General features: G+C 43.1%; 2 protein-coding genes across 2 annotated transcripts in view; both read left to right on the forward strand.

Moving 5' to 3' along the window:
* The window catches only part of kif6 (kinesin family member 6), a 124,789-nt gene extending 113,971 nt beyond the window's left edge, over nucleotides 1–10,818 (forward strand). The window contains exons 21-23 of the mRNA XM_088905286.1: nucleotides 651–743; nucleotides 2,558–2,664; nucleotides 9,800–10,818. Coding sequence (XP_088761412.1) covers nucleotides 651–743; nucleotides 2,558–2,664; nucleotides 9,800–9,816 — 217 coding nt within the window. The 3' untranslated portion in view covers nucleotides 9,817–10,818. The remainder of the gene's footprint in view (nucleotides 1–650; nucleotides 744–2,557; nucleotides 2,665–9,799) is intronic.
* Nucleotides 10,819–15,006: 4,188 nt separating this feature from the next.
* LOC148839848 (potassium channel, subfamily K, member 16-like) lies at nucleotides 15,007–20,302 on the forward strand. Its single transcript, XM_088909375.1, has 5 exons — nucleotides 15,007–15,216; nucleotides 17,304–17,418; nucleotides 18,822–18,988; nucleotides 19,115–19,283; nucleotides 20,079–20,302. The coding sequence occupies exons 1-5, from the start codon at nucleotides 15,007–15,009 to the stop codon at nucleotides 20,300–20,302; spliced, it is 885 nt and encodes a 294-aa protein (XP_088765501.1).
* The last annotated feature ends 2,832 nt before the right edge of the window (nucleotides 20,303–23,134 follow it).

Below are 23,134 nucleotides of genomic sequence, written 5' to 3' on the forward strand. Positions count from 1 at the left end.
CAGTTCTCCAGTCCCTGCATACTATCCCTGTCCTCAGAGACTTCTGTCAGTGTTCTGTCAGTGTCTTCTGAATAACATCTTTTGTTTCCTTGAGTATAGTTGGAAAGATACCATCAGTCCTGAGATTTAATTTAATCTTGAGTGCCTCTAGTACCCAAATATTGCTCCCTCTTCTATGCCAATACTGTTTAACACAGACCTTTGTCCTTTGTCCTGCTCCTGAGACCTGTTGTGGACTCCTTCCTTAGTGAATACCTCTGTATGTGGGTGGTCACATACTGTATAGAAAAGTGAATTCAAAGAATTTAGAGAAAACTAGCCAGTGTACTTTGCAAATAGCTTGCATATAAGTAGTGGATTTACTGTAGTTAATCACCAAAAAAATGTATCGGTCATGAAAGTAAAAACTGACCACATCCTTTCAGGTAAAGCCAAGAGGTTTATACAGTTATGCTTTCAAACAGAGCAATTACTATTCCACTGCTAAATCATCCCCCGATACTGCACATCCTAGAACTTGCCTACCCTCTGAGATATTACACTAGGAATAAACAAATGGCAAAAAAAGAGAAATCCAGAAGTAATAATCATATCACCATTCCCTTTGTTTGCTATTTAACAAAATTATCTTGTTTATTTTTCAATTCCAGGAACTTTAACCCAAGTTTATCTTCTACGTCCAGGGGTTCAGCAGACAGAAGCGCTTTAGTTAGTCAATCATCTTCATTGTCATCAGAACTAAGGTAATGTGTGTGCATTGTGAGCAGTCCAGGATGTGTAATCAGAGAAAAAGGATGCAGTGTGTGCAGTGTGCAGTGCGGGATGTGTAATCAGAAGGAGAATGCAGTGTGCAGTGCAGGATGTGTAATCAGAGAAGGAGGATGCAGTGTGCAGAGTGCAGTGCAGGATGTGTAATCAGAGAAGGAGGAAGCTGTGTGTGCAGTGCAGGATGTGTAATCAGAGAAAAAGGATGCAGTGTGAGGAGTGTGCAGTGCAGGATGTGTAATCAGAAGGAGAATGCAGTGTGCAGTGCAGGATGTGTAATCAGAAGGAGAATGCTGTGTGCAGTGAAGGATGTGTAATCAGAGAAGAAGGATGCTGTGTGTGCAGTGTGAATGCAGGATGTGTAATCTGAAGGAGAATGCAGTGTGTGCTGTGCAGGATGTGTAATCAGAGAAGGAGGATGCAGTGTGTGCAGTGCAGGATGTGTAATCAGAAGGAGAATGCAGTGTGTGCAGGGAAGGATGTGCAATCAGAAGGAGAATGCAGTGTGTGCAGTGCAGGATGTGTAATCAGAAGGAGAATGCAGTGTGTGCAGTGCAGGATGTGTAATCAGAAGGAGAATGCAGTGTGTGCAGGGAAGGATGTGTAATCAGAAGGAGAATGCAGTGTGTGCAGGGAAGGATGTGTAATCAGAAGGAGAATGCAGTGTGTGCAGTGCAGGATGTGTAATCAGAAGGAGAATGCAGTGTGTGCAGTGCAGGATGTGTAATCAGAAGGAGAATGCATTGTGCAGGGAAGGATGTGTAATCAGAGAAGGAGAATACAGTGTGTATATTTTGGATGTGAGTGCTGTATGTCAGAGGTTATATTTTATTCAGGCTTGAATAATTTTGGTAAACAATAGAAGTTCTGTCAAGTCAGAACTCAGTGTAAATACAAATTTCCTTTTTTAAATGCACTATGCAAAATTTGTTTTACTATTCCCTGACTTATTTTTGGCATAAAATATTGTTTAGCATGTAATAATTTTTATTTGATATTAAGATTTTGTGTACTGTATATAGAACATATGATTCTATGTTCTATATACAGTAGAGAATTGGAGTTTCTTTCACAAGAACAGTCACAAACGAGAGGAGCCAATCGGCCCATCTGTTAATTGATCCAAGGATCTCACCCAGCCATTTTGTGAAAGAAGCCGGGGTAGTAACATCAGCACTATAGCTGGTTAACTGGTTGTTCCATACTTAACAACTCTTTGTATAAGGAATTACCTCCTCATTCTCAATTATAAATGTGAAGCTTCAATTTACGTCTTCTGTTTGTGTTTTCCTGCTAATCCTGAAGGGGTTTCCTGCATGCCTTTGAGGATGTTGAATACTAGTAGTCATCTCTGTTCAGACTGAAGAGAATCAGCTGGCTGTGTAGAACGTTACCTTAAACTCCTTCTGAATGTATCGGGTTGCTCTTCTCTGGACTGACTTCAGAGCAGTTACAGTACTTTTTTGGAAATTGGTGAACAAAATGCTGCACAATATTCTAAATGAGGACTTACTAGTGCATTATTCAATTTTAACATAACATCCCTTGATTTGAATCCTGTGATTTTAATTATATATCCCAGCTTAATGTCTATATTTGTATTACTACCCCACAATGTCTAATAGATGTTCTTTATACATTTAGTATGTATAGTTCTGCATACAGCACCTTGCACTTGTCTACATTAATCATCACGTGTCAGCTGTTTGCCCGGTTGTGAATGTTGTCAAACAACTGGCCGATGACGTGCCCGGATCCAGTGCCCGGTGGGTTTAGCTGTCTTGTTTTGCAGGACCCCGGGGTACACAGGCTCCTCCATCCCGCTGACGGGAGACCAGCAGACCGACGCTGACATCCTGGCCTTTGTGAGGGCCAGGCAAAACCTGCTGCAGAGGACAGGTAGGCCTGAGACAGACACCTCACTGGGTCCTCAGAGAGCGACACGGACACTGAGCACTTGACTTAAAAAATAGCTCAAATAAACTGGAATGCTTAGATACTGGTGACAGCTCTGGGAGGGAAAAAAGGTCATTCTATTGCAATATTTAAAAAGGGAGAGGCAGATATAAAAATACTAATTGGTGAAAGAGAAACATTTCCATCAGATTTTTTCTGTTAGTTAAAGTACTTTATATACTTCCACCAATTCATCCATTTTCTATTTACTTTATCCAATTTATGGTCATGGGGGAGGGAGCCACAACCTATCCCAGCAAGCATCAGACAGTAGGCAGGATACACCCTGGACAGGACACTAGCCCATCATAGGGCACACACAGGCCCAAACACAAACACTTAGCCAATTAACCTACAGTACGTGTATGTCTGTGAGAGGAAACTGAAGCACCCAGTTGAAACTCACACAAACTCAGGGAGAACATGCAAACTCCACACAGATGGCATCCCAGGTCCAGAATTGAACCCAGGGCCCCAGCACTGTGGGGCAGCAATGCTAACCACAGTGCCATCATGCTGCCCTTTTATAGACTTCAAGAACAGAGATTTGTGAGAAGAGTTATGAGCCAGATGTAGCCATTCAGCTTACCTACTGTATCTTGTTTGGACCTGAAGACTGAAGCTCATTTCTCCTGAACACTCAAATTTTAGAAGCTCTAAATCCTGCCCTCTAGTGAAGAACAGAGGTAAAGAGTCAATGCCAAACCAGTTGGCCTTCTGTTGTATCTATATGTCATCATGTCTTTAACTTAACTACTGACATTTGCTTCTGCCTCTTAATGGACTCAGCACGTTGAATGACAGATTATCAACTTTTCACCAGCTTTGTGTTTTATGCTTGACCAGTAAAGAATGCTTGCTTTCTTTGGCACATGTAGCGTTCGACTTGGCTTTTGTCTTGTAACTCTATAGTTACAAATTTCATCAGAGCTGCAATTATACCTCCTCCGTGCTCAGACAAAGGGTACATATTTTAACCAGCAGTTGCAGTGCTTTTCTGTAACATAGAAACATAATGATCCGAAGCAGAGAAAGTCTTTTGATATACTGTATATAGACCCCCGCTTTTGGTAATAGGCCCTTCTCCCAGTAGCCAGTAGTATGCGTATTCTTGAAAGACAGATTGACTACAAATCTACACATGGCTGAGAGACCATTTGTCGAAAAGTTCTGAACCACTGACTTAGGACATCTTCTTGAAGAATCTTATTGCTCAATAGCAGTAAGATGACTTGGAGATGTATTCTATGAGTTATCCAAGTGCTGGGGGGGGGGGGAGGGGGGAGCAAACTCAGCTGGATTTAGGGTCTTTAGTTTTTGTAAGGCAGAGGAGATTTTGTGACACACATGGGGGGAACTCAGTTCCCTGCTATGAGTACTAATCTGAGCACATGAGAGGAGCTCTTCTTCACCAGTAAGACAGAAATGTGAGGAGCCTTTTTATTTCCAAGGTGTAATTTTCAGACAGCGTCCATTGTCTTTAAACTCTTTCTTTAGATGATGTGATTGACTGACCATTTTTGAAAAACTAAAGATACATTACTGTTGTGCAGTGGTTATGAAAATAATGTAAATTGCATCACTATGTGATTATTAATGGCAGCTATTTTGAAGTAGAGCACATATCTTTCCTTTTAAAGACTATTGATGTAGACTGCAGCAGGGAGCTCACTATGATACAAGCTTGGTGATTTTGCCAAAACATAAGGTGGAATACACTGAGATTAAAGTAGTAGAACTATGAGGGACAATTGCAATAACCAGTCATAAATACTGTAGTTTATCGCAATATGTAACCTCTATGCCAGCAGCCATGTCACTCTGCAACTCACAACTTGGATGTGGGTCCTAATGCCCCAGTATAGGGATGGGAACGCTATACTGTAAACAGGCACCGTCCTTCTGATGAGACGTAAAACCGAGGTCCTGACTCTCTGTGGTCATTAAAAATCCCTTGGCGTTTCTCGAAAAGAGTAGGGGTGTAACCCCGGTGTCCTGGCCAAATTTCCCATTGGCCCATACCAATCATGGCCTCCTAATAATCCCCATTTATGATATATTGGCTTCATTACTCTGCTCTCCTCCCCACTGATAGCTGATGTGTGGTGAGCGTTCTGGCGCACTATGGCTGCCGTCGCATCATCCAGGTGGATGCTGCACATTGGTGGTGGTGGAGGGGAGTCCCCATTACCTGTAAAGCGCTTTGAATGGAGTGTCCAGAAAAGCGCTATATAAGTGTAAGCAATTATTATAATTATTATTATTATTACATCTTACTTTTCATTCAGTGAACAGCACCAGAATTTCAGGGTTATCTTTTTTGTATGTTGGGCTTCCTGGCATCAGATATACAGTAGAAGAAGCACATACAGATTGATACTGTGAAAATGTCTGTTTTAAATGTAGCATTTCAAGGGTGAAAATCAATGGGGGTTTTTACTTTACAAAATGTCTTCAGTTTTCCTGATGTTATCCAGACACATCAACCACCTGATGCAGCTGCTGTAACACTCCAGCAGTTTGGAGCTGTCCGAGTGAGACACACGCGAGCAGATTTACAATGTAGGGCCTTCAGAGTCAGGTATTTGCACTGCACAGGGCCCTTCAAAGAACTGGGACAGCAACGTCAAAACCCATTGTTCTAATATGTAATATGATCAAATGTATGAATAGAACTAACCAAAAACTAATTTATATTATACTTCTCTTTCATATTAATGTTATGATCACAGATACAAATTGCCTAAATATAAAGCAAAAATATACTAGCTTTAACTGTGCTTTCATTTTGTAGGGCACAGTATGCTTTTAACACTAGTGTCTCAGGAAAACGAAAATCAAATATACTCTGTTTCAGTGTGCACCTCAAGTATTGTAATAAAGGTCTTTTGCCCACTGGTCTCTGTGATGTGAAGTGAGATGGACAGGTGACATTATTGGACTGAGGGAATCACTTTACACCTTGAGTTTAGCAGTGGCTCATCTGAGCCACACAGGGAAATTGGTTTGGAAATCTGAACCGTGTAAATCAACAGCCCAGGAATCAAGGTTCCTGTTTTGACAAGGAACCATTTTCTGTCACGTGGTGTTTGAGAACATATATATTAAGCAATTGCTCTTATCACAGCCCGACTAATGGCTTTAGGGTTTACTGAGCAATGCCTCTGTGTGTGTGCAGTGTCTCCCAATACATGCTGCTGTGTCAGTGTGTGCGACAGGGGGAGAGAGACAGATGGCCTTATTACTAACACCAGGGAGCAGTGAATTATCTCCTCTGCTGTTCAGGATCCTCTCTGTTTAAACACTTTGTGTGTCAGACTACCCTGAAGGAGAGCAATTAGTCATTCTTAACAAACACGCCAGGCACTTCATGAGCTTCAACTCAATGCATTTCCCTTTAGCTCAACTGGGGTTTGAGAGGAAGGGGAACATTTTTCTATTTGCTGTTGTTTTGTTTAATCAAAGCCGGCGACTTGTGGTGGAAAAGCAAAAAGAAAATGTAGCCCTGTTGAGGTGCAAGTTACCCATTCTTTACCTTGATGCTCTTCATCCCTGAGCTCCGTGGAGCAGCCTTCTCCTCTGGGATCCTCTTTGTTCCACACATTCCTCCTTGCCACTGGACATTGTTGGGATGTCATTCCCATTTGACCTCAGCACAGCACCCAGCCACGGAAGTTTATCACCCTTGTGCAATAGACTGGGCTCCTGTCTCCTGGTAAAGCTCTTTGTTTCATATCTCATTGAGGGCTGAAGATCTATCAGGCTTTCCAGCAGCTCCTGTTGTGGAAAGTAGCTGGGGAGGTCGTGTCCATCATTCAATCCCATTTGGACAGCGAACCGACATGGAATTTAGTCAGCCACTGCTGTGATTTGGATCCGTAGGACCCGGGGCGGAGCGGTGGCTCTCAGGATAGGCGCCTGTGGCTGGAAGGTTGCCGGTTCGTATCCTGCGGCCGGCAGAGGAATCCTACTCCGTTGGGCCCCCGAGCAAGGCCCTTAACCCTAGCTGCTTCAGGGGCGCCGTGTAAATGGCTGACCCTGCACTCTGACCCCAAGCTTCTCTCTCCCTGTCTGTGTGTCTCATGGAGAGCAAGCTGGGATATGCGAAAAGACAAATTCCTAATGCCAGAAATTGTATATGGCTAATAAAGTGAACTTATCTTATCTTTTGTTTCAGGACATCAGAACGTTAGAATAGAAATAACTAATTGCACAGCTTGTTCTGTCACTATATAGAGTATATTCTCAATCGATCACAATGAATAGGAGTTATCAGAATGGTCATGGATGAGAGACTCTGAGAAGCTAAGTAAGGTTTGTCTTAAAAAAGTACTGAACTCGTTAAGTGAAAGGAGATAAAGCGAAGATAGCAACAGGAGTCATTGCAAAAGAGGGTGCTCACTGCACTTTCTGTGTGCACAAAGTGTGTTGCAATACTGTGTACAAATTAATACAGCTGATGAACGGATGGATGGACACATAAATACTTAAATGGCTATTTAAGTCTAGGAGTGTGTCAGTTGATGGGAGCCTCAGAGGCCTCTAATGGCTCAGATCTTTGCTGCATTAAGCACTGAGATGTGTAACCTAGCACGCAAAATCTGTTTGCATGTCTCATAGTGACTCGCCTGCTTTGCAAAGAGTCACACACCTCACCTTCCTAGAGGTCATGTGCTCCAGTTTCCACTGGGATTCCTTTTCCATTAGATGTTGACACCTGCTGGGATGTGTTTTTCTGATGTAGAAATCTAATCTTTGCAATAGGTAGACCAACAATAAAAAGCATTCACAAATGGATTATGATAAAAAAAAAAAGCCTGACTTATTTATTGATAATCTCCTACACTGTTCCATATATGTCTAGCAAAAGCTTAGCTTGTGTCATAAGGTCAGGCAAAAGTATTCATGAGAAAAAAACACAAAAAAGTCTTATATATCCTTTTCTAATTGTTCTGTTGAAAAATAAAAAAAAAAACAGATTCAACATTATAATAAAAACTAAATTAAAATCCTTAAATAAAATAGGTGTATATTTCCACAAACATATTTTTGTAAATAACATGTTCCACGTTTGTTGCAAATTGACCACAATTATGAAATATAATTAAAAATCAATGGCAGACAATAATTTTAAAATAAATAACAGCATCATGTCTGAAATTTGTAATTAAAAAAAACATTGAAAATGGTTCAACTAAAAGTACAGCAAAAAATCTCAAAATGGCACTGACACAATTTAACACAGGAGCCAGTGGAAAACGAACACAATGAGAACAGGCCCGAAAAGCCTCAGTGTGGTGCTGTTATTGGCCAACACAGATCAGGAACTACTGCAGCCACCTCCAGGTTTGAAGAAACAGAAAGATTTATGCAAAACTTTGAAGAAGAATTGTTGGAGCAGCCTGGAAAAATCTTTGGATCACTGCAAAAGATTTGACGCAAGATCTGAGAACAGACACGAGCTTCCCGAGCAATTCAACAACGAGATCTGAGACTTTCTGGGAAAGCTAAAGTTGCTGAAGGAAGAGCTGTTAGTTGGACCAGTAGGGTTCTAATGCACCTGAATAGTGATGGGAACCCTATGCTGTAAAAACCAGGCTCCGTCCTTCGGATGAGATGTAAAACCAAGGTCCTGGCTCTGTGCTCATTAAAAATCCCAGGGCATTTCTCCACAAGAGTAAGGGTTAGGGTGTTACCCTGGTGTCCTGGCCATATTTCCTCCTGGCCTTTACCAATCATGGCCTCCTAATAATGAATTTGCATGAAGACTCTGTTCTCCTCCCCACTGAGAGCTCCTGTGTGGTGAGCATACAGACGCACTATCGCTGTTGTTGCATCATCCAGGTGGGGCTGCACATTGGTGGTGCTGGAGGGGAGTCCCCATTACCTGTAAAGAGCTTTGTGTGGAGTGTCCAGAGTATAATGATTATTTAAGTGTGCAGTATGTTTTGTCATTGTCTTACTGCAGGGTAAATTGTTACCTGAAGGCAAAAGATGTCCAAAAATTGCCTCCTTTTTTTTGGACGTGGGCAAACAAGATGTTTCTGTACACTGTAAAATTTATTCTGCTGCTGCCATCATCAGTTACATCATCAGTAAAGATGAGTGAGCAAGTTCCAGAGGCAGGCATGTATGCCCAAGCCATGATACTACCTACATGCAAAACCTCAGGGTTTGGAAATACCACTAATCACCAGAGCCTGGTTGTGTGCTTAGTGCTATACCAGCCACAGACCATGATACCACAGTACGGTTTTGCAAGTAATAATCAGCACAGCTTGCATTATACAGTAGGTAAAAAAACACAAATCTTTGTTCAGCGATGCTGCCAGATATCCTGTGGTACATCTTGTTTTATATTCAAAGGTCATTTTAGATATCTTTTACTACTGTATATCAATGCAATTAATTATTCTTAGTTACAATTTTATTTACCAATTGACAGAATTGATTAATGACTATTCTAAACCACAGAAATGCATGAAAAAAGAAGTGCCAATAGCCCTTTCAACCAGTCTGAATAAATATAATGTTCATAAAATATTTGATGGAAACTTTAACGTCAAATAAAGCAACACAACTGAGACGCTCTGTCTTTGGTAACAGGCTCTGTAAATAGACATTTGCCTCACTTGGTTGTATATTATCTTTATGAACGGGGAAAACTCATTCCTGTATTCACTCTTAAAAAGGGTCAAAATGTGTCTGAGGAATGTCCAAATAATTAGATGGGAAAGAAACGTGTTTGTTGTTTTTGTCTTTTTACTGTATTATCTCATCTCAAGGTATTAACGTACAGGATTAAAAGGCATACTCATATTAGAGTATTCAGTATTACACATATAATGTGATGTGTTTTTAGTCTAACATGATTAAAATTGTATACAGTGGAATTACAGTATTAGAGAATTTATTTTACTTTGTGAACTATTACAAAATACTGGGAGGTAATATTAAATGCAAAAGTCAGATGTATAGGTACTACATAACAGACTGTACTGGCCCAATTCAAGCACTGATCCTACCATAGAGAATTGATTGGTTTCTGCAGTAACCCTCCTGTTGATGTGTATTTCAGGATCATCTCATCAATGAAAGCTATGATACTGGCAGTGGAAGTGCTTCCCACAAGCTCTCCCTCAGGCCTAGCCTCTCCCCGGAGCATTGTGCTGGACAGGGGCATCTCTGACAGGACACTGCGGCTGCATGAGTTGGGTGTGAGGTGTCAGAGTCATGCCAAAGGCAGAAGAACTCCACCATTCCTGAACAGCTTTGGAGAACACGACAGTGCTACACTTTTACCAGGGTTTATACCATGTACCTAAGAAAGAAAGACATCTTTGCCATTACTGCATATTTTGGCATCACCCCTCTGTTCCCCTGTCCTTGATGTTGAGGTTTCTGGCCTTGGGCATGCTTCTTAATTAACATTTGAGAACGTACTAAAAGCTACAAATGCAAAGACGCCATTCTGAGGATCTCATCCGGCTATTTTTTGATGGAAGCCGGAGGGTCAGCTTCAACCACATGGTTGGGTAGCCTTGTTCCAGACTCCCACAACCCTTTGCATAAAGAGGTGCCTCCTGTTCTAAGATTCAAATGTAGTGTCAGTTAGATTCAACTTGTCTTCTGGGTTGTGTCTCAATGTTCATTTGGAAGTAGCAGATCTTGGAAAGCATTAAGAACAGTCTAATGCTAAAATGACAGTCACGCCTATACAGTAGGTCAGCTGTTGAGGAACGTGCTTGGCCTTTGTGTTAGAGTCCTCATCCAATGGAAGAGAGCAGAAGACGGGAGAAAGACTGATGTCAAAACAGCAGTCTTGGCCAGTAGGCTGCCACTGGAATTGCTAAACAGTGCAGAGAAATTTGGAACTCAGTTGCTTCATTTTTCTGCTAAGAGGCAAATGTCTGCAGAATTCATCAGGACAGGAGTGAGCTCCTACTTTCTGATGCTGCCTGAGCTGATGGCATAAAATAAGAGAATTGTATTATTTTGTATTATGTTTGATGTGCCTCTAGCTTTATTTTGAAAACAGAATTGTGAAAAGTGCAATTAGTTGATTTCAATAAAAAACAACATGTTTTGTTTGCATTGTTACCCATCCTTACATTTTTCTGGTCATCTGTTAAAATTGTAGACGGCAAGTTGACAGAACTTGGAAAATGCCTCTGTTTGCTAATTTCAGAGTGGGGCTTTCCACATTTCCATTTCTTCATGCAGATTAGAACAGAGATTGACTGTGCTTTTTTCACACTGATTATTTTAAACACCTTCTTTTTACTTTTTCTTGTATTCACTTCCTCCTTCTCAATTGAGAAAATCATGTGTCCAAATAATTTTGTACACTTGAATTAAATGGCTTTATTTAACAAATGTTCAGGAGGAGGTCAAAGTCTAAGCTCACATTTCCACTCTCCTGCGTATAAATACTAGCTGCCCAGAGTTCAGTGCTCATCTTTTGCAGAACTCCTCCCTCCACCCCACCTTCACCCTTGTAGCAGCTCCCTGGTTCATTCCTGGGGTGCAACAGTGCTGATCTTCAGCCAGGAGTGTCACTCCAAAGTATTAAGTAATCTGTCCCTTTACATTAGTCAACTTGTTTCCTTATCTAATAAATCATAATAATTTGACTAATCTATGGAATTCAGGTTTGCATTAGCAAAGGGGTTGAACATTTCTGCAATCAACATGCTTTAGCTTTTGATTGTTCTCCGCAGTTGTTGGTGACATTAAACATCTTTCACCAGTAAATTGATTCAGTCTGAGCATTCAAGTTTGGATTCAAAATTAGTATAAATTACACCAACTTTGTAATTCAACAAACCGAGATATCGTTGGAAGGGGTGAATACGTTTGCAAAGTGCTCTACTATCAGGTGAGTCTGTGGCTCCTAAAAAAGTTGTCATTTGACAAGAGACACTCTGAACAGAACACTACACAGATTTAATAATTTTATCTGTGTCTGTAGTTTTGTTCATTTCACTGGCGATATCCATTACCACCTCTATGTCAGTTCTAGACACTTCCATTGTGTGTGTCAGTTAAAAATAAACCACACAAGTGCCCTGTGATTGCCGCCTGATACAAACTAATAACAGCCAAGAAGTCCGTCTTTGTTCTCAGAACACTTTTGCCCGGTCATGCTAGTAAATATGTCAGCTTGCCTGTCCCCTGTGGCTTCTCTGAAAACATCAGAGAAGCTGTTCCCTCTCTGGTCAAGTAGAAAGGCACTTCCCCATGATAACGCTTTACCTCTGCAGTGACTATTTGTGAGATTCTGTGAATGCTGTTTTACATTGGCTGACTGAACTACAGCTGCTATGTAATTAACATGTGCTAGTTTTAAGAAGGAGTTTGGAGTTTTTTTCTCCTATGAATGTTTGTTTTTATTTTTGGTTATATTTTATTAGAATTCCAGGTCAAATTGTAAGATGTGATTCATGTTCATTTGTAATTGGGGAAACATCACTAGCTCATGTTGGGTAAGTGTCTCAAGTGCTGTTTATCAGTCAGCTTATGTGGTTCACAGGACTCAAAGTGAATCAGTACATTGATTCTCATTGTATATTGCTTGTTACTCTGTTGGGGCACTGTGGTTATTCATCCATGAGACAGCAGATTGCTGAAAACGTGAGAGCAAGAGTTTTAAAAACCCTCTGGTTTCTTCTGTATTTGTGGAAGCAGGTGGAGGAAGATGCAACAGTGCTAGTTAGTGCCCAGATAGAGTGTGGATACAGTTTGCAAGGCAACAACAAATAGAGGGGAAATATGCAATATAATATTTTAGATCTAACCTGTATTTTTGCTTTAGCACTGCTGTTCGTTCCAGGCAAAATTCCAGTTTGCATTTCCCTGGACTGATTTGTTTAATGAAATTTAGCCTTGCAGCTGATGTAATCCCTAAAAATGAGATTTGCATTCAGAGAAGAATCTAACTAGAGTCCATAGGAAGGAGGGTGGGGGGGGGGGGGCGGTCCCAGACACGCCCCCTTCCTGCTGTCCTTCGGCACAGGTTGTGCCATGTGCCAGAACATTTCAGCACCGGGGCAAAACTCTGAAAGACAAAGGAGGATGTGGACGAATTTGAGGGAAAAAAGAAAAGGCATGGCATAGATTTCCTCATGAGTGCCATTATACAGGATTTCGCTTCCCTCTCCCTAATCTGGTGGGGAGTGCCGTTACAATCAGCCTGTAGAGTTTAGAGCTTTTCAAGATTGAGGTGAAAAAGATTTTTTTTTACTGCAAATGCATTGAGGAGTCATGAGAAGCCATGGGGATTGACGCTTTTTCATGTGTTCACTCAGAGTGAATGAAAGGACGATCGGGACCAGTGCAGGGAGGTCAGCTAGAGTTGAACTCAGGATTAGGTTAGTTGTTCTGGGCTCAAAAGCTGCTGACAAAATCGCAAAATTTATATTTCTGCAACACTGATGTCTCTCCTTTCAAGCAAATAACATGTTAGATTTGTTGACTTTATTCTCCCCTGTGAACCTGAAAGCTGCACTGATCCTACTTAGGATATCTCTGGCAAAGCACAGAATATTTGGACTATAGCTGCTGATGGAGGAATGCAGACCTATGATAATATAAGTGGATGGTGTTGATACATGCAAAATAAATCTTCACCTATCACCCAAAAGAAGAGAAATTTTTAACAGTTTTCTCATATATACTAATTTAAATAAAGAACAGTTGGCGCATCTAGTCCGTTTGGTAGTAGCGTATTGATCTAAGTTTCTTATCCAGTTGTTTTGTGAAAGAAGGTAGGTTTTCGGCTTCAAGAACATGGCTGCGTACTGTAGCTTGTTCCACACTCCCACCACCTTTTGTGTGAAGTGAAGTGCCTCTTGTTCTCATTTTTAAATTTCACTTTCACGTAGTTCCCTCTAGTGTCCTCTAGGTGATGTTTCTCAATTGATTCTGAAGAAGTCCCACTGGGTTGACTCTGTTAATGCCTTTGGGAGGATTTTGACTCCTCACAGTCTTCTCTGGTGAAGACTAAAAATGTGCTGGACACGAACCTATTCCTCAGAGAGCTCTTTATCTGGTGTCTTTATTCATCCCTTGTCTCTTTTGCCTTCTGCCACACATACAGTGTAGCAGGACTCATCTGCTCCTGTAAGTCATCCATATGTCCATGCAAGGGAAAAGTCACCAGTTCAGATCTCTCTTTAAATCTCTACCTCTTGAAAATCCCCATGCCTTGATTTACATTTCAAACTGCATCTTGAGCATATCTACATTTTCACAACTGCATTAAGTCTGGGCTGCAAGTAATTTCTGGAAAAAAAAGTTGAATAATGCCTTATTCTATATACTTAGCTATCCTAGCACTCCTAACACTCCTTTCTTAACTGCAGTATCTTACTAATCCTAAAAGGATTTTATTGTTTCATAGAAAAAAAAAGTATTAAAAAAATTGGAGATGTACAAATACTCCCACGTGGCTAAATCATTAACAACAAAAAACAACTGTAACAATTGTTGTCTTTCATAAAAAGTTGTGTCTTTCACAACAAACTCCTTGCCAACCAAGAGCTTACAGAAGTTTACGTCCTTGTAGTTTCTTACCAGGCTGCAGACATATCAGATGAGCACACAAATGGGTGCAGGAGTTAAACGAGAGTTGCTAAGCGGTGTGGCGAAATAGGATGCTCGTCTCAAAGATTCATGCACGGACACCCAGGATGTGACAGGTCAAATATTAACTAGTGTTCTGCTGACATGAGGCAGCTTCCTCATCAGCGAAGTGTGAAGGGGGTGGTGATTGATAGAGTCGCCTACCGTCTAGAAACAGCCCGGTGTCCCAGACAGAAAGAGCCTGCAGCTCCTCGGTCACGTTGGAAACCCATCTGATGCCTGTGCAACAGCTTGATGGAAAGGGCATTGCGTTTTCTGAAAGGGGGCTTCCTTGCTTGAGCTCTGCTTGAAGTGTGCAGCAAAAAGGCATTAATCATAGCGCTTGGGAGACTTTGGTTCTGCCTTTACCCAAAGACAGAGGGAAACAACGCAAGTATTTATGCAGTTTTTAAGAGAAGATTTCTTGTAATAAGTCGTCGGGAGCAGTGCGCCGCAGGAATGGGAAACCGCACAAAGACATAATTATTTCTCTTCTGCGTCTGCAGTTCCACGCCACGCCTTTCTTATGACTAACTTTGCAATCTAGAGCCCCTCTGACAGCTCTGCTGTCTGAATATTCTCCCGGAGCGGCTTCAGTGCCACCATCCCTCTGACTCCTGCAGCCCCCTCTCTGGGTCTGACCTAGCCCTGCGCTGGGGGATCATGGCTCGCTTCCAGGCCAACATGCGGGTCAGCTGGACCGCCCTGCTGGTTCTGGGCTACTTCCTCTACCTGCTGGTTGGTGCCACAATCTTCCAGATCCTGGAGAGGGCGGCGGAACGCCAGAACCGGAACCACTTCCAACTGGAGAAGCTGACGTTCCTCAAGAACTACAGCTGTCTGGACGGACCGGCTCTGGAGCGGTTTGTGCAGGTAGGTCTGCTCTGTGGTGGTGGGGGGGGGGGTTATGTGGGACAAGGGAACAATTTGTATTAGCAAGGTGTGAGGAAACAACACAATCTGCTGGTATCCAAGCTTGCTGATAATAAACCAATTTGCCTGGGATTAATCTTACATATGATTGCAATTCCACACTCAAATTCATTTTTTTGTGTCCTATTTTCCTGACTTTCTCCCTTCAAAGAAAAGAAAAAAATGATTAAGAGAAACTGATTACAACTTAAGGTGTAGACCTTAACTAGGGAAAAACAGCCCGAAATCCCACCGATAAGACTGTGTTCACATAAATGGTAAGTAGTTCAGTATTAATCTAATTAAAAGCGGAAAAACGCAATTAAATGTGTGGCACTACAAAACCCTTGGATTTATTAAGTCAGTTAACCGAGGTAAATAAAATCAATGCAATATTTTTCCATGGCAGTTACAGATTTGTTTGCTGTAGTAATGTATAGTCTCATTAGAACATCATTGATTTTCACTTTACTGCACTTCATCTGCACGATCGTTAAAGAGTGTAGCAACAAGACGAACAATTAGAGCTTTCCACGTAAGTCAGGACCAGGATGTCCAATCCTGGTCCTGCAGGGCCACTGTGTTGAATTTCTTTGTGCCAAGAAGACAGGTGCCCATCTCATTCCGGTATAATCCATTTACGTCTGCAGGTTTTCTAGGGCTCTTCAGAGCAACGTCATCAGAAGGGATGGGGCCTCTTGTTCAAGCCGATAATGAGCTGAGTTAGGTTGTTACAGTACAGCTAGTGTTGAGTTGGAATAAAACCCATGTTTGGGAGGAGGCCTGCAGAACCAGGACTGTACACCCCTGATTTAAATAATGTTGCTGTATAGCAGGAGTCTGCAGCCCTGAGCCTTGAGAGCCCCAATCCAGCAGGTTTTATACTGGAGGTTAACATTAAATCATACATTTTAAAGACTTGAACAATTTCATTGCAACAAACAAATAGGTGATTTGTTAATTGAATCATTTGAAGATGATGAGTACCGTTTGACCATTTGGTCATTTGACCAGAATCTGAGTACCCTGCAATCCTCAAGGACCAGTTCACATAAAATGGAAAGGTAGGTAAGTTCATCCAAGCCATATAAAATAGATGATCAGGCCCGAGCTCAACCTGTTTCTGGGTATGAAGTGGTCAAAGACCACATGACTCCCACCCTGGATAAGATACCAGTCTGTCACAGAGCCTACCCCCAGCAGTTCTGGTCCCCATGTATGTATCTGGGTGGACTGGAGCTACTGGGGTAAAATACTGCACTCCAGATACAACAGCAGGGACTCAAACCCACAACCTGTCAGTCCTGAGGCCAGACATTTAGCCACTGTGCTCCTCTGCCCCATAGACAAAAATTATTCCCTGCTTAATTCATAGTTTTCTGCTGTTACAGTACCAACCTTTAGAAACAGTTGATTAATTTTGGGGCTCTCTTGCAGATCAGGTTTGAAGAGACCTTATGTACAGCAGTTGTAGGGAAATACAGTACCTCCTTTCCCTTGCTATGTCTCTTGAGGTTGTTTGCAATAAAAAATAGTATACAGAACTTAGAATGTGTCAGTAAAATTGATATTAACACAATCTAGGTCTTTAGCTTTCTCTCTGCAGGCGATTCCTCAGACTGGAGCTTGACAAGTCCTCTTTTCTGACATTAAATCAATTGCCCCCAAGGGCAGAAATCAATTTAGAAATTAAGTTTCAAAGACTTGCTTGTACATGTGAACAGTGGCTTCTGTGTGTATCCCACAATGCCATCTTCAGTACAGCAATGAAAAATATCAGGAAGTTAGTTCTTTGGAGGAAAAGAATTAACAATGCCATTTGCTTTTCTGCAGTTACTGCTAAATTTTACCAGGAGATCGGCTGATGGCTTACAAACCATTAGGATATATATCCTTTGCAAACTTTGGCCCTTTTTAGATTTTAATCATCAACCAACTGGCAACACGTTGGAGAAAGCTTTGTTGAAGACATTTTGAATTTCAGCAGAAGCTGGAGAAGTACCAGACGGTGCTAATTCCCCTGCCTGTGTCTGCTCTGTCCTGACCAGGTCATTCTGGATGCCTGGGAGAAGGGAGTGAATCCGTCAGGGAATTCCACCAACCCCAGCAACTGGGACTTCAGCAGCTCCTTCTTCTTTGCTGGGACAGTCATCACCACCATAGGCAAGTCTGCAGTCCCAGCAGCCCCTGCCCTTGCAGCGCGGGGCATTCAGGGGGCAGATTACCCTGTCATTCCGAATATCCATGTTATTCCGAACTGCATGTTCCAAAGCACAGTAACGCAGAACGCTTTTTCACACACTGATATCTGCTGGACTTGCTCTCTCGACTCTCGACTTGTTCCATGGGTGTTTTTTTTTTCTTGGTTAGATATATTTTCCAGGCCCCATACCCATACATCAGACAGGACGTCTTCATGGTCTCCATTAAAGAACAGGGCTGCTGTGCTCGCTCATTCCTCCACACTCCTCCGTGTGGCGGACTTGATGCCGAGGGATCAGCTGGGCCTGGGGATTTGTCCCCTGTGGCCTGATGGGAAATCTTCCTTGGCGGGAGGAGGGAGCCCCTGTGTGACAACAGAGTGAGAAATAATGAGAAAACATACTGTAGGCAAGAGACTCATGTTTTGTGTAACTGAAAAATAGGGATTTTACTATCAGGCTTAACTGAAATGGACCTCAAATTGAATGAGATATATTCTTGGATCTTGTTTTTTTCTGGTTGCTCCTGTTTTCTTGCACAGTCCAAAGTCATGCTGGTATGTTAATTGGCTGCTGAGAAAATTGGTTCTGGTGTGAGTGTGTGTCTGTGGACCCCTGTGACCCTGAAGTGGATAAGCAGTTATTGAAAGTGATGTCATAATGTAATGTGAGTTTTACCTCATTTTATACTAAGAAGTCAGATCCATCTTTTGAATTGCAGTCTCAAGTCTTTGGTGAGCCTGCTATACATCTGGACATGTGTTGTGTGACAGAGTCCTGCGCCTGTCTGTTTGTTTTTCATAAGAATTAGTCAAGCAGATTAAAAAAATAAATAACATGCTTGCAGTGGAACACCTGTTGCCAAGGTAAGGGTAATATACATCTCGGTACAATAATGTTTACTTTAAAGATTTTTTTCTTACATTAGATACAAGAAAATGTGGGGCTCTCGATTTAACCTCTTAGGGATTGACAGGAAGACATACAGTATGCTTGTTTTCTATGAGGCTATAAGAGTTCTGAAGGTGGGCTTACTTTTCCAGCCCTGGGAGGTGTCAGCACACAGGACTGAGACACACAACCAGATGACACAGGTGGAAACTATGTTGGACTGCATTTAAAACTGAGAGCAAGAGGCACTTCTTTACACAAAGGGTTGTGGGAGTGTGGAACATGCTGCCCAGCCACAATGTTGAAGCCAATACCCTGACTTCTTACAGAAAAGGCTGGATGAGGTCCTCAGATCAATTAGTTGCTAACCACTGAATGGGCTTGATGGGTCCAATGGCTCCTCCTGTCTGTGCCCGGTCCCATGGTCTTCTGAGAGGTCTGGCTGACTGGGCTCGCCTGATGTTGTCGTTACAGGTTATGGGAACTTGTCCCCTAGCACGGTGTCAGGCCAGGTGTTCTGTGTGTTCTACGCCCTATGTGGGATTCCCCTCAACCTGGCATTCCTCAATCAGCTGGGCAAGGGCCTGACCGCTCACCTGGGCCGCCTGGAGAGGAGCGTGCTCACCGCAGGCCAGCACAAGGTACGCGCCGCACCCGCTGTCCCGGAGTTCCCCTTTCTCTGCTTCTCTCTGTCTGCTTCTTCAGGCTGGAGTGGGTAGTCTCGACACTCACATTGCAGGCTTGTGCAATTGTTCCTGCTTCCCCAGCAGACAGTGAAGGTCCTGGCCATGTCTTCGTTCCTGGTGATGGGTACACTGCTGTTCCTGGTCTTCCCCCCTGTCATATTCAGCTACGTGGAAGGCTGGACTTATGGAGAGGGATTTTACTACGCCTTCATCACTCTCAGCACCATTGGCTTTGGGGATTATGTCGTAGGTATGACTTGATCGTTGAGGGGTGCTTTTCTTTATGGGTTAGATGAGCAGAGGGGTCCTTCCCGTTTGTCAGCATTAAACACTGAGACGAAAGCACAGTCATAAAGACTAAAGGATGAACAAAAACTCCAGCCTCCTTGCCAGCTGACACTTGTGACAGTACAATGTTTTCGAGTTTGTGGACAGGAAGGGATGGGAGTGGGGTGACACAAGATCAGGGTGCAGCAGAGATTCGAGGCTTGAAGCTGGAAGGTGAGCACTGACATTATTACTGACCAAAATATCTCATCCAGCTGTCTCTTGAAAGAAACCAGGATATAGACTTCAACAGCATGGTTGGCAGCTTGTTCCACACTCCCACTACCTTTTGTGTAAAGAAGTGTCTCCTGTTTTCAGATTTAAATGCACCTCCCAGCACTTTCCACTTGTGCCCTCTGGTTCATGTGTGACCACATGTATACTGCTAAGTCACATGCATCTTCAATGAACCAGACAGCTGAGGAGCTCTCTACAAAATCTATGAGAAACCAAATGAGAATGATGGGATGACCCACATCTTTAAATCTGTGAAGTAAAACTATTTTCTAAATCATTCAAAAAGTGGAAACTTTGTGTGCCCACACATGAAATTGTCATCAGTTGAGCAAGGGCCTGGGCCCATACTGACAAAGAGCTGGCACCTTGCTCAGGCTGAAAGGTTCACGTGTTTATAGGGTGAGAAAGAGGAGATCATATGTTTTTTTTTTAAAAAAGGTTTCATTGTCACTCTTGATTCCGAATCGGCTTTGATCTTCAGGGACGGATCCAGACAAGCACTACATCTCCATCTACCGCAGCCTGGCTGGCGTGTGGATCATCTTCGGCTTGGCCTGGCTAGCCCTGCTCTTCAACCTGGGGGCCAGCGTGATGGAGCACCTGTTCCAGCTCAGGCACAGCCCCTGCCGGCTGCAGCACCAGGCAGGGGGCCCCACCAAGCAGGGAGAGGTCCAGGAGCAGAGAGCCGCCCAGCAGGCAGTGTGAGGGGCGGCCCAGCAGGCAGGACCCCGTGGGGGCTGTGCGCCTTCGTGAGCTCCAGAACGGGTCGAGGGGGGGAGTAGACTGGAGCCCCAGGGGCTGTACCCGGAGCAATGGAAGGTCCCCACCACAGGACTCATGGTGCTGACCCATGGGTGAGCCATGACACCCCTGCAGTCATGAGGTGGAGGAGAAAGTGGCTGCCACTGGGCTCTCTGACGCGATGGCCTTGCTGGTCTCTTCTCAGCTTCTTGAGGAATTCTCCTAGCTCATAGATCCAGAAATGTTGTACCTCTGTAAAGTACGATGCGCATACAACACACGATACGTTTAGAACTGTCAAGGTTCCATTTACCAGTTTGTAATGTCTTTTTTCATACACAGGTTTCATTATGACAGAGCCACACCTGTATACCGAGCACTGCCAAGCACTCTGACAGCTGAGCTGCTGTGCCAGGGTTTCATCTGCTGTGAGCACGTCTTCAGCAGAGGAGCAGGAGACAGCCTTGTGCAGATTCAGCTGTTATTGACCTCGGCACACACAGCCACACAGCGCTGGAACTGCCCCGCAGACAGTGCTAACGTTTTCTAATTCTTTTATACAGTACAGCCTCATGAGCACATGAAAGTTTGGTTTGTTTCAGGCTCAGGTGGTTTTCGTCATTTCCTTTTGAAGCTGATCATTTCTTAACAACCTAGTTAAGAGCAAATCAATTACTGCTGTTTTTACAAAGTCAAATGTAAAATGTAAATTTTACAAATGTACTTTAACAAACCTTAAGGCAGTTTAGTAACTGACACAGAGTTGCATAGCTGAGTTAACATATTCCAATAATAAGTCCACAGAAAACAAAAAAAAAACATTTGAACTGTGCCATAAACTAGCGCTCAAAGGAAATCGCTCAAAGGACAGACTGTGGAATTTAATTGAGTAATGTCAAGGCAAAATATGTGTTGCTTTTTTGTTCTCTTAAATCACAGCCTTTTTAAACAATGTTGTGTGTATATTTCTGGGTGCTGTCAGGAACAAAACCTTCAAGAACAATGAGGTCCCTATCATAGCCAATAATTAAATAACACACCTTAAGAAGGCTCCACGGCTGAAACGTTGTGTTCTCTTTCTTCTTTTTTTCAGCATGGAATAAACCTATTACTTGTTCCTTTGCAGCCTACGCATGCTGATGCAGCTACCCACCTGAGCTATTAAATAAATAAATATTTATTATAAATAAATATATATAATATGTTCTTGAGTACTGACCCGGATGCTGTATGTATTGATTTGGTCATTTTCTCATCAGCCTGGGAATGAGGACATCTGGGCTGCAAACTGCTATTGTACCCCCCCCCGTGCTGCCGTGACACCCCACAGAGATGAGCCAGACTCCAGCACAGCAGAGTCATGGCTGGTTCTCTTTCCTGCTTGCTTTCCACAAAGCCGTTTCCATTTTCTTCATGACTGTATTTACCTGGCCTGCCTCAGCCTCTCAACCGAGATGAACCAAACTCACTTTGAGTTTGATGAAAGAACATGAGAAAGGTTACAAACAAGAGGAGGGCCATTTGGTCTTCTGGTGCTTAGTAGTCAATTGATCTCAGAATCTCACCCAGCCATTTCTTGAAAGAAGCCCAGGTGTCGCCTTCAACAAATGAGTTGGGTAATTCGGTCCACTTCCCCACAAGCCTTTCCTTAATGAACTGTCTCCTGTTCTAGGTTTTAAATGCACTTCCACATAGTTTCCACTTCAGCCCTCTGGTTCATGTTTGACCATTCATTCTGAAGAAGAGGGCTGAGTCGACACTGTCAGGGTCTTCGAGCATTTTCAACACTTCTATCAGGTCCCCTCATAGTCTCCTCTGTTAAAGACTAGAAAAAGGTTCAGTTCTTTCCGCCTGTCAGCACAGGACACTCCCTGTAGACACTTGCTGCTGAGACATTGAGGAGCCTCAGGCTTGTGCTGCTCAGGATGGATCTCCTTGGAAAAACATCAATCCATCTGTTTTCTGACTGCTTTGTCCAATTCAGGGTCGCGAGGGAGCTGGCGCCTATCCCAGCAAGTAAGGGTGTAAAGCAGTATAGATGGGACACCACCTCTTCACAGGGCGCGCACACACACACACACACACACACACACACACACACACACACACACACACACACACACACACACACACACACACACACACACACACACACACCGTGGAGGAGATGCCAGTTTGCCCACGGCTTGCCAGGATAGGCTCAGGCTCCCCTGCCACCCTGAATTAGATGGAGCAGTTAGAAGGCGGGTAGATGTTCAGCAGCTCACATGGTTTGGTTTTGGGCAGGAGTGGTGATCGACTGATCACTGTTGCATGTTTACTGGGCATTAAGCATCAGTTTCAATCTCAAGATAAGACTGTCACATCTTCTTCAGAATGAGCATTAAAACACAAACCAGAGGACACAAGTGAAAACTACATGGAAGTGTACTTAAAACAGACAACAGAAGGCACTTCTTTAGATAAGAGATAAGATTACTGTATGGGCCATATACAATTTCTTGCATTAGGAATTTGTCTTTTCACATAACCCAACTTGCTCTCCACGAGAACCACAGACAGGGAGAGAGGCTTGGGGTCTGAGTGCAGGGTCAGCCATTTATACAGCACCCCTGGAGCAGCTGGGGTTAAGGGTCTTACTCAGGGGCCCAACGGAGTAGGATTGCTCTGTCAGCCGCAGGATACAAACCGGCAACCTTCCAGCCACAGGCGCGGATCTTTAGCCACAGGACCACCGCACTGCCCTGAAGAGATGTGGGACTATAGGACAAGCAACCCAGTCATGTTGTTGAAGCT

This window comes from Atractosteus spatula, chromosome 2 (genome assembly GCF_055471065.1).
Source record: "Atractosteus spatula isolate fAtrSpa1 chromosome 2, fAtrSpa1.hap1, whole genome shotgun sequence".
NCBI lineage: Eukaryota > Metazoa > Chordata > Actinopteri > Semionotiformes > Lepisosteidae > Atractosteus > Atractosteus spatula.

What these genes read in the sequence shown, in the direction of transcription:
- LOC148839848 (XM_088909375.1), top strand. Translation starts at nt 15,007, where the DNA reads ATGGCTCGCTTCCAGGCCAACATGCGGGTCAGCTGGACCGCCCTGCTG. An exon ending in TCACCGCAGGCCAGCACAAG is followed by an intron (nt 18,989 to 19,114) that starts GTACGCGCCGCA and finishes CTGCTTCCCCAG; the next exon opens with CAGACAGTGAAGGTCCTGGC. An exon ending in CTTTGGGGATTATGTCGTAG is followed by an intron (nt 19,284 to 20,078) that starts GTATGACTTGAT and finishes TTTGATCTTCAG; the next exon opens with GGACGGATCCAGACAAGCAC.